This window comes from Lissotriton vulgaris, chromosome 5, assembly GCF_964263255.1.
Source record: "Lissotriton vulgaris chromosome 5, aLisVul1.2, whole genome shotgun sequence".
NCBI lineage: Eukaryota > Metazoa > Chordata > Amphibia > Caudata > Salamandridae > Lissotriton > Lissotriton vulgaris.
The window spans coordinates 233,094,818-233,107,210 of NC_141693.1; the positions used below are offsets into that span (position 1 = coordinate 233,094,818).

General features: G+C 42.6%; 1 protein-coding gene across 1 annotated transcript in view; it reads right to left on the reverse strand.

Annotated features, from left to right (window-relative positions):
* The window catches only part of NDOR1 (NADPH dependent diflavin oxidoreductase 1), a 232,370-nt gene that overhangs the window by 196,921 nt on the left and 23,056 nt on the right, over positions 1-12,393 (reverse strand). The window contains exon 2 of the mRNA XM_086921240.1: positions 1,147-1,281. Within this exon, the coding sequence (XP_086777366.1) occupies positions 1,147-1,281 (135 nt within the window). The remainder of the gene's footprint in view (positions 1-1,146; positions 1,282-12,393) is intronic.

The following is a 12,393-nucleotide window of genomic DNA, read 5'->3' on the forward strand; positions in this document are numbered from 1 at the left end:
ACAAAGCCGTAGGAGCACTGAGACAGGCGTCAAGACCAGATGGGGTTGCAAATATTTCTATGGCTCTCAAATCCTTGGCTCTGGATGCTATTTAAAATGCCTTTCTTGGCAATACACTTCTTCATGTGGAGGGGATTTTGGAAGGTAGTCCAACCGAAATGCAGGGGGCAATATTATAGCATATTGTCAAGAGTTACTAGACTTTGGGAGAACAAAGGAAATTCACTGAAACCAACACTTTGAGGAGAGGAGCAAGAATGCGAAGGAGGTCCTTTTCCTGACAGATTAGAAATGGAAACAGCACGTGTTCACAAGGCGAGTAACAAAAAAAGGCATGTATTGCAGATAAATGGAAAAGATGTGTAGAGGTTTTCGAAAATCATGTCCCAGAAAGAGTGAGGACACTGTTTTAGCTGCCAAATTTGCGATTGGGGGTCACATTTTTCTTTTTGTGCCCAGGCCTATTTTTGCCCCAGTCCAACTTGGCCAATGTTAACCTATTTAGAAGTCACTTTTGTTCTAAAATTGTTACAGGTAAATTTGCCAAAATACATTTTAGAGAAATTCAAGCTGCTAACCACTATATACTGTAAGGTTGGACTATTTTGACCCATTTTGAACATGTAATACTTATGATGCAGAGCTACACTTCAGAGCAGAAATGTCACATTCTTTTCAGCAATACCTTTGCAAAAGTCTCACAAACTCTTTTGGAGCGCGACTCTTTTGTTTGAGGTCATATGCAGGAGATAATTAATCAAAGCTTCTGAAGATGACAGAAGTAAAACCCACAGTGGGCCACCTTGGTTTCACTATCTGTGACACCGCAGAGTATTTCCGTTCCTCCCTCTCATGTTAATGTCAATATCAAATGTTCTTGTTAAGCGCACATATCACTGGAGAGCTCTCATGGCGCTGTATGTGCCGGAGGAGATGAGAGCAGCTTAGGAATCAAAGTCTTCCGTCCTCTTTTCACACATATAGAAGTAAAGAAAAGGGCTGAAACACGCCATATGTAGTCAGGCCATACCAGTACACAACAGGCAACACTTTTTAGTTCTCCATTCTCTTTTAATATTATCATTGAAGTTTGTTGTATTCTTTAGATGCTTGTTAAAGCCGAACATATAAACTATGTACACTTACCACTTTGTAGACGTCCAGAGCTTCCACCCTACAAGAGAAGTGCCGGCGTCGGGCTTCTCTGCCAATCCTGTCGGCAGCATCTTCTGCAGTTCCAGTCTGACTTCCAAAAAGGATCAAAATCTTTCGTTCTGACATCTGTAAAGCAAGAAAATACAAAGGTCAGGATGGCACTCGACACTCATCAACTTAAGTTGCTCCCATAACTGTCAATCCGCAGCATTAAACATCAAAGCACTAAAATAACGATTGCAAGCTTGTTAAATATGCAGTCATACACATCAGTGTTACCTGAAGGTCTGTGGAAATTTTTCAGTTTTGTTACCCTTTTCCTAAAAATTCATAGACTCCATAACGCTAAATTATATGTTAATCTTTAACAAGGTCACACAAAAGTTGAAATATATCTTGCCTAGACCTCAAAATCCTTAAGATGGCACTGGGTGTAGAGACTGAGTCAAGGCAAAGGTCGACCGCAGGAGAGAGAAATACAATAGAGAAAGAGTAAATAGAGAGTATATTCACTTTCACAGGGGCCCCTTGGAAGGTGGGAGCCCACTTTGCCCATGCCTTATCATGCCTGAAATAGTATCTGATACCACTAAGAGGGAAACTACATGGTCATCATATGGAAGCAGCAGCAGTCATTTAGGACTGTCCACACTACCAGAACACACAGCAAGGGAGAGATACAAGAACTCCAACACTCAAAGCTCATTAGGACTCTTCCAGGAGCAACCCTTGGAGAGCTGGAGACAGACAATGGAAGGCCAACAAAATGTGTCTACAGCTAAAAAAAAAAATCAGGCTAACACGTGGCAACCCTTAGTCTCTCTTTTGGCCAAGGAATTTAACGAGCTCACCTGCCTGAAATACCTTAGGGTATTGCGACTGGCTGACGAATTCACCGGAAAAGCTGACTCCCCAGATTAGAGCTCACAGTAGCACACACACACACAGCAACGGCTAGTAGCTATATTGGCCACACCGGAGGGGGGGGACTCGGGAGGTTTTGGGGCAGGGTGGGGGTGGGGGGGAAGGGAATGTTGATGTTTGGGGTTGTTGAACGCATTGTTAGATGGCATCGTGCCCCTACCAACTCTCATGGACACATCATAATGCCCCAGAAACGGGTTTGCCTTACGTGGGATGGGAGAGAGGGCTGTGCAGGGGACGGGGGTGATTTGCAAATTTTGCATTTGCATTTGCCGACTGGTTTTGTGTGCAATGCAGCAAGAAACAATAAAAAAAAAGAATAATAATCAGGCTGGGGGGAAATGCAAAAGAATTGAACCTGTGTTGCTTAGCCATTCACCTGCCCCCTCGATACTTTCTGAACAAACTCAATCTCTCACTCAAGGCCTCAAATATTTGCATTTTTTATTAATTAGCCGGTGTCAGTTCAATCACAGCTGTCACATGAATCACTCCAATTATTTCAACTAATGCCTTAGTCTATCTCATTTCAGAAGTAATCCATTTCCCCAAAAAATGGAACAATGGACAAGACTGCAAAATAACTTTGAACCCAAAATATATATATCAAGCGGTTCACATAAGTTCATCAAAATGCATTTACAAAGGCAGGGAATGACAATTTCTCCACTCAATTCTCAGCATCTTGGGGCCTCGTGAAACTACTTAAGCGGTAACTATATTCCTGAGACTGGAGCGAAAGAATTATAATCTATTAAAATATTTGAAATTCACGGAGCAAATAATATTAGTAATTCAGTTGTGCAGTAGCACTGCGTTTGATTCAGGATTTCGCTTATCTCAAACAAGCAGCTAAGTAAGGCAAGAGGTTGCCTTCTCACTCTAAAAACACAAAGCATGGAAGTGATTCTAAAGGCACCCGAAGACTGGTCCTCAGCCTAATATATCTTTTTTTTTTCTATCTCAAAACAATTCAAATTACAGAGCACCTACAAATTATGCAAGCACAAACTCCCTTGTCCTTATCCCTCCTAAACTTAAATGTGAAAAGACCCAATCACGTGCATTCTCTGATAATGACCCTCTGATCTGAAACTCACTCCCCAAAGACCTTCGCTGCAACCCCTCTTTCCCTCTCTTCAAAAAAAGACTCAAAGTACTTCTCCTCAATAATTATTGGGGTTCTTAATGCTACTAACTTTGATCCTGCTCATTACCTCTCTGCTCTGATTCGCTCTTTCACCCAGCCTCTCTCCCCTTCCATCTCACTCACCCTCACTTCACCCCCTTCTATAGCTCTAATTTCAACTCCCCCTATCCCCTCTACTATTCCTCTTTTCCTTACCCCCATCACTCATGTAACACAATGTTTTTATCTTCTTTTTAATTTTACTGTTCATTGTCAATTATTATATTGTATCTTAATATGTTCATGTTTATCACTATGTAAAGCGCTCTGATACTCTTGGGTCCAGCAGCGCTATATAAAACCTTTTAAATAAATAAATAAGTAAGGCAAGAGGTTGCCTTCTCACTCAAAAAACACAAAGCATGGAAGTGATTCTAAAGGCACCCGAAGACTGGTCCTCAGCCTAATATATCTTTTTTTTCTGTCTCAAAACAATTCAAATTACAGAGCACCTACAAATTATGCAAGCAGTAATATTTTCCAATATATTTCAAAGAAAAAAGGCATAGATTTTTCAAGATATGTGTTTAAAGTCTGCATTTCATCTGTTCCTGCAGCACATAATGTGTATACAGTTGCACTGCTTTATTTACTTCTCAATTGGTATTCTATGGAAAAACCTTTCACGCAATGAGTTCAATAAACATTGCCTGTCCTGTGGGTTTTATCCACCAGGCCGCGCTCAGAAAGTATTTTAACATTTCCCACATTTCAGGCCATTCCATGCACCTTATGGCATATGTACACTTCTTTTGTTGTTTAGTAACATAACAAGATGGAGATTTTTCAGTAAACGAAAAACGAGGAAGATTTCATCTGCCAGGAGACCAACACCAATGATTCCTTTCACAAACGATTTTGTGGGGGTAATCTAACTACTCAAGGAAGGATTCTGCGATAGTCCAGATATTTTGCAGAGCCCTCACATTTGGGACTTAAAACTGAGTTAACTGGCACAAGTTTTCTGTTCCGGATGCCCTCTCTAACTGAAGGTCTTATGGCTAAAGCTGCCGACTTTGGAGCTGGGGAACCAGGTTCGAGTCTCGGCGTCAGCTCAACATCCTGTGATTCTGGGCAAATCACTTAATCTGCCTATGCCTACCAAAAAAATGCATGTGTCTTTGTGTAACATAACTGGTGTTCATGTAAAGTGCTCCAATACCTTTGTGACAAGTTTGCGCTACATAAATCTGCAAAAAGAAATGTGGGCGGCAAGTAAATACATTGGACATCTTTCCTGTGAATATCTGGTACACTGAAACCCTATCATTGAGTGGCTCTGCTTAGTGATTTACCAATCTGGCACCAGGGGGTGGGAACTGCACAGTGTTCCAATATGATCCCACGTAAGAATTATGATGTACTAGATAATTCAATTTTTGAATAAGGGATCCAAGTCATGCATGGGCTTGGAAACAGCCATCCAGATCACAACATTTTGTTATGTATTTAGGACCATGCTACAAATTCCTTTAACCTAAATAAATTGGATGTTAAATCCCTGAGCTTTAGATGGCACATGAACGCAGGTGCTGTTTTAGAAGGTGCAAATAAAGTAATATTTGATAAAGCAATTTCAAACTACTTTTCTGGAAACAGCCATATAGTAGTATTTTATTCACAGAAGCTTCAAAACTAACCAGCTCTTTAGGTCCCCTAGGTGTTTGCATATTTGGGCTGATTTCCAGTTAATTATGCACCACAATACTATACTAAGCATGATTTCCTACTAATGTTACACATTGTGAGGGCAGTTTCCCTTCACTATATACATTATGTTGAGGCGAACCTGGGCAGTGCATGCGCTGCTCAGTGACACATGCTGTATTCGAGCATGGACTTGAAGCCCCGCCCACTCTCCGCCCATATTTGTCATTGGCTTGTGTCACTGTCCTTCATAAATGTTGGCTTCTGATTCTTTAATAGGCTTGTTAGTCCCTCCTTAGTATCGCCTTGTCTTCATTTGTAACCTCCCAAGTGGAGTGGCTCTTTAACTTCGATTGTTACATGGTACGTCTTATTTAGTCAGTAATCACTATTTTTTTTAATGCGTTTCTCCTACCACAGGTACTACAGCGTGCCATGCGCACTTTCACTTACCAAGCAGCCCAGGACAATGGCGGCCACTTCTTTGAAATGCAAAAGGTCTCGCATTTACAAGAATTTTAGCTATTGCATTGTAAATGACAATGTCTTTTATTTGTGTTTTAATTATAAAAACAGATAAATAAAAGGCATTGTCATCTACAATGCCAATAGCTTAATCTCTCGCAAATGCGAGACCTATTGCATTGCAAATACTTGTGTTTATTTTGTCCTTGGGACAAGTAGGCCTAACCGAGTCCTGAAGCTCAAACCCTTTGGCTGCCTGTGTGCAGTAACACATTAAAGATTAGGGAAGGGGCTGGTCTGCTGCAAAGGTAATATTTGTGTCCCTGAGTTAATGCTATTCAAACTTGTATTTATAGTTCATTAATACAAAGCCTTTATTATTAGGGTGGGTGCTCAGAGGAAGTGTTGTAAGCACGGACTGAACTTCTGACAGTGATTCCACAAAAAAGTGCATACACATGCTTGCAAAGTATAACATTATGAAGTTACTTACAATGTATTCTCTATGACAAGATGCAAATATATTCAGAAGCTTGAAAGCAATATTGATAATTCTTTGAGGCACTAGGGGGCGCACAGCGGGATGGCTGCCTGAAGAGACAGCTCCGCCGGGCAGACCTTGTTTAACGTGAATTAAACCGTTAAACAGACAAGACTGTATGCGGGCGACACATCACCGATGACGGGAAGATATACTGAGCTGGAGAGGCGCACAATAATTATCTAAAAGTGCCCTAATCGAAAGAAACGGTGATCTGAATGTTACGGCAAGGCGGAGACAAGATGGCAGCCGGGATCGCGCTGTGAAGATACAGGCAATGCGGGACCAACAGAGCAATGTTGTGTACCCGAGATATGCCCTTAGGATAACAACGTAGGGCAACACACACATTGAGGACATCTCTGCGTTGTAATAAACAAGTAAGGAGTCGGAAGAGTTTTTAAACTAAAGGGGCTAGAAATACTGGATCCAAAATGGTGACGCCCATAACAAGCTACGAGGTGTAGAGACAAACGAAAGGGGGACCCTGTAACAAGAGTAACATCGCCCAAAAGGAAGTTCCTATAAACTTTATGACTCCAACTAAGAGACGGTGAGGCCCAGAGACACATTCTGTAATACCGGGGGAAAAACGCAGTAAATCGATTGTCTCTGGATGGATGGAATGTCATGAGTGCGGAGCGTGATGGTAAATGGCGGAGGCACTACGTATTTTTGCGGCTACGAGATGATCCTGAATATGAAACCGCTATGACACACTATGCGTGGAACTGTAGACCGTAACCTTTGACATGAACAAAATGTAAATTATGTGGCGGGCTGTGGCGGGAATGCAATTAACGCCGCATCGCAGCAAAACATATGAGTCGTGACGGAGGCGGCCATCTTACGCTAGACGTGATCGCCACATATGCCTGGAAAGTCTCCATGTAAGTGATACTTGGTGCCCCATATGATCGAACTTCGGCATAATACCGCATGAATTTTCATGAATATGTGAGATGGGGTGGAGGATCGTGATTAGCACATATATTGCGGCAGTACAAGATATCTGAGTGGAAGCCATATTCTCCTTGAGGTCTAGTTCGCTATATAATCACCTAAAATGGATGCATAAGCGGATACACTCAAAGACACATCAACAATTCAGATATAGCAAAGATCTAGCGTTGGTTGCTGACTACACACTGACGCCTTTTCTAGCAAGTCGTACGACGCAAATGATAGCCCCTAGCTGCTTTGCCGACACCAACACCATGCAGTGAAAGGAACACTTAACATATGAACGTCAGTGCGTTATTGGCTGGAACACTGATCCCAAAGCACATGGAGAGTGTATCTGACCGCAGTGCCTAGATGTAAGCGTGGTACAATTGATGCAGGAAGCACAGAGATGGTGTAGTCGCTTTGCCACATTGACATCAACGTTAAAGAGAGCTGAGGTGCTCTGGGCCATTAACGTAAAGGACAAGCAAGAGAACGACTGGAGCTGAGGACCACGTGTCACAGACGAAACGGCACTTGATTACAAAAAATACCAGATGATCCCTCTACTGGATAAGTACAACTAGAGTATCAGATACCACTGCACGGAGAACGTAAAGAGTCTGCCACTGAACTGTTCATTACAACGTGCTACATAATTGATCACCATGGGTAAACCAGACAAACAACAATCGAAGATCACTTTTGAAGCACGGAAAACTCCAAAAGGCCAGACTGGACCCACAAAAGACGAATTAGAGACAGAAACAACAGAAGAAAGCACTATGGAAAGTATTCTTAAAGCCATACAAACCAACCTACAAGATATCAATGGCAAACTTAACCACCTAACGGGACGGATGGATAGCATGGCTGCTAAAATGGATAAGCAAGGGAAACTAATGGAAACAGCTGAAAACCGCATATCCGCGGTGGAGGATGATTCACATTCCACAACAACCAAGTGTACAGGCATGGAAAAAGTCCTTGAGGTCATCAAAACAAAAGCGGAGGAGTTGGAGGCCCGCTCCCGCCGAAATAATGTACGTATAGCGGGCCTGCCCGAAACTACTAACACAGGGTGCATGGAAACTTACATTGAACCACTCTGCAAGGACATATTCGACGAAGACTCGATGTCATCCATTTTCATTATTGAAAGGGCGCACCGTCCCTGGCACCTAAACCTCCACCAGGCGCGGCGCCGAGACCCATAGTAGCCCATGTCTTGAATTATAGAGATTGCAACAACATCTTACGGCTAGCACGTGAAAAGGGAGAGATCCAGTACCAAGGGAATAAATTAGAGTTCTACCCGGACTACACAGTTGCAGTGCAGCAAGTGAGACGAGAGTTCACCACAGCTAAGACCAAGCTACACGAACTGCAGATACCCTACGCAATGCTCTATCCAGCTCGGCTAAAGCTAACTTGGAAGGAAAAAACGATCATTCTAACCACCCCCTAAGCTGCTCTAGATTTCATCAAAAAAGTTGCAAGCAAAGGCAAGAAGGTGAACAGAAAAGAGCGACAGACAGACTCTGACTGACGGTAAGGTATTGGAACACAGAATGTATATGTGGGATATGCTGCCACCCAGAAGTGTGGTTAACTGACAATCTACGTCACTCATGGGGACGGACGGTTGGTAGATAATGGCAAGAACAATCTGTGACTACAAATGGGACTTTGATCGTTTGTAATATATATAGATGGATTGCCACTATGACACCTCACCATGTGAGAACCGCATCATTTAGATTACATGTATTGCACTTCGTCGTGCAAAAAATGGTAGACAAACATGCTGGATTAGAATGGTCACCGTAAGAGCCGCCATGTGGGAATATGTGGACTTCACGATATGTATATTTGCGCTGAGGATTTCAAATTTTGGAATGAAATGTACAATACTAATATCTTGCAATTAGAGTTCGTATTTTTCGTCATCAACATAATGTCTGTTCAAATGTAATAGGTCAGCCCCCACCCTTTCAACTGGGTGGTGTAGTGTACCCCCGGTGGACCTCTACATGGGTAAACCCCACAAAGTTATGTTTTCTGATGAAGTTCAAAGGGGGGCATGGCTGCAGCAAAATTGGGATGCTGAAGTGGGAGGGATTGGGGAAAGTTGGGGTTTAGTTCTTATGACAGAGCCAGGGCATTTAAGATGCATTGCTGATATTCATGTTGTGATTTGGTTACAACGCAAAGTGTCAAAGGAAGTTATAAGAGTCACCATTGTCTCAACAGGTTTCATTGAGAGGTATGTTCACATATATGATACAATAGAGAAAAGGTATGTCAGGTAAAAATAGTCTAAAGCTTTTAACTTGGAATGTACGAGGATTCACGAATCCTAAAAACATAAGAAAAATATTTGCATGTTTCAACAGATATAAAATAGATATAGCACTGTTGCAAGAAACGCACATAGCTCCGACGATGTGCAGGAAAATTGGGGCGAAATGGGCGGAATCCAGTTACTCTGCTAGCTATTCCTCCTATTCAAGAGAGGGTAATGACGTTAATCAGGAAAGGTGTCAATTTCAGAATCACTCGAAAAATCTTAGATACAAATGGGAGATATGTAATTGTGTCAGGAATACTTCGGGGACAACGTGTGACATTGGCATATATATATGGTCCAAATGTAGACTCCCCTGAATTTTTTCAGGAAATATGGAATCATATGCTCGAATTCACCGACACCAACATCATATGGAGGGGAGATTTTAATGTGGCAATATATGGCTCATTGGACCGCTCTGCCACATCTTCGGAACCACGTAGGAGGGCCAGAGGGAAAGTTTGGGATATCATGGAAGAGCTATCACTTAAAGACCTCTGGAGAGTGAGATATCCGGAGGTAACTGGAGCGACACACGTTAACATGGCACACAGTCGTTGGTCCAGGATAGACTATTGGTTGGGGTTAGACAACGTCTTATTATGGACAAGCACACTGAAAACACTACCCAGAACCCTATCAGACCACAACTCGATTCTATTAACGCTACAGATACCACATTATACGCCCCCTCTTTTCAGTGGAGATTTAACGCTAAAGCACTATTGGACCCGATCTATGCAGATACCATAGCTACTGCCATTAAAGAATACTTCCAGTTTAATGTAACTACAGTTGAGGACCCAGGCACACTATGGGTAGCATTCATAGAGACCCTGAGAGGGGTATGCATGAGTACCACAGTTGGAATTCTGAGGGATATTAGAGACCAGATTACTAAATGTGAAGCCTGAATGAAAGAACTAGAAACGGAATATGAACATACAAAGAACACTGCACTATTGGGTGAACTGAGAAAGCTTTGCACTGAACATCAGACTTACACAACAGATGAACTAAAATATATAACTAAGCGTCCAATGGCTAGACAATTTGGAGAAGGTGGGAGACCAGGTAAAGTGCTGGCAACCAAAATCTGCGAAGGGAGAGGCCCCCAAACAATAACACAAATACAAGATGGGGACGGCACACTAATCACACACCCAGAGGATATACTACGCAGTTTTGTAAACAACTATAGCACGTTATACGAATCCAAACAGACAGCACCTCCAGAGGAAATATTCCGATACCTGAACGATGTAGCTATGCATGGCTATCAGACCATCAACGGGAATATTTGTCACTACCAATAACTGTGGAGGAAGTGACATAAATCATTCAAACGCTGCCTAATGGGAAGGCACCAGGCCCGGACGGGTATACCTGTGAGTTCTATAAAACGTACGTAGATATTTTGCCCCCACATTTAGTTGCAATGTATGGTAACCCATTTGATCAGGCAACACTACCTCTGTCGCTACGAGAGGCAGGAATAATAGCCCTCCTGAAACCGAATAAGGATCCTGAAATATGCGAGTTCTACAGACCCCTGTCCCTACTTAATGTAGATTCGAAAATACTGGCCAAAATGTTAGCGGTCCGCTTACAACCCCTTGTAATGAATCTGATATTACCAGATCAAGCAGGGTTCATACCTACGAGGGCCACTTCACACAATACCATAACACTTTTTGCGCTATCCCACTATTTAACACCTAACACTAAGGCTGTGGCGGTCATGCTAGATGCCGCCAAAGCATTCGATTCGATTGAATGGTCCTACTTACTAACGATCCTGCGACAAATTGGTTTTCCCTCTAGGTTTATAACCTGGATAACGCTTTTATACACGGACCCAATAGCAAGGGTTCGGGTGAATGTATATATATCAGGTCCCTTCGGTATTGCATGTGGTACGAGACAGGGGTGCGCTCTGTCACCTCTGCTATTTTCGCTCACTTTAGAGCCACTAGCATGCATTATTAGACAAACGCACAACCACTCTGCCCTACACTTCCCTGGACGCCCATTACACATATCATTATATGCAGACGACATGCTTTTATATGTCCAAGACCCAGAACAAAATTTAAACCTGTTGCTAAGGGAATACATAAAGTTTGGACGACACTCTGGCCTGCAGATTAATTGGGATAAATCCTCCATCATCCCACTCACCGACACTACTACACCACATGTCACGGACTTCCCGTTGGACTGGCAAACTGAGCCGATTAGATATTTGGGGGTGTGGTTTAGCAGAAATCCTGAAGAGGTCATACGTACAAACTATGGGAGAGTGCTTGCCAAGATAGAAGAGAAAGTTAACAGATGGATACAACTGCCACTGTCGTTGGCTGATCGCATTGCAATCGTGAAAATGAACATCCTTCCTAAGTTGCTGTACTTATTTAACAATATACCAATACCGCCTTCGAAGGCAGTGTTTAAAAACATAACATCTTTAGTCCTGAAACTAATATGGGTGGGTAAACAAGCGCGTATAGAACTACGAACATTGACACTGCCCTACGAAAAGGGTGGTTTCTGTGTTCCGGACTTCTTCTTATATTACCTATGTGCACAAACACAATATGCGGCATATTGGTTTCACACAACACCTTATTTAACGCATACGGCAGTGGAGGAAGGAGATGCTTTACCGATACCTCTAACAGCAGTAATCACGCACAAACGTCCACCCTTGCACTCGACAGATATAAACACAATTGACACCACCACACACGCGTGGAAAACACTGGGACAAATAGCACACAAAATGCCGCTTTATGCCCGGGCACTGCCATTACACCATCATCCCGAGATATCAGTAACTAGGGAAAAGGTTGGTATGGATTTCCTGAAACAAGTAGGAATTGATACATTCGGGGACCTTTATAACTAGGGTAATTTTCGCCAAATAGACGATTTGTCCTATAAAAGTAATCAAACCATGTTATTCCGATTCACCTATTATAGGCTACAGAGGGCTATCTAAGATCTCTACCCAGACTACCCGACGGACCCTCCGAGCTTAGACACACTCCAGCTAATTCGAACGTCCTCAAATACTAGAAGCCTGGTGTCCCGACGATACACAGTAGCCCAGAATGAAATCCCATATAGCTCCACTAAGGCAATGCTGCGATGGAACGAAGTATTACCAGACCCATT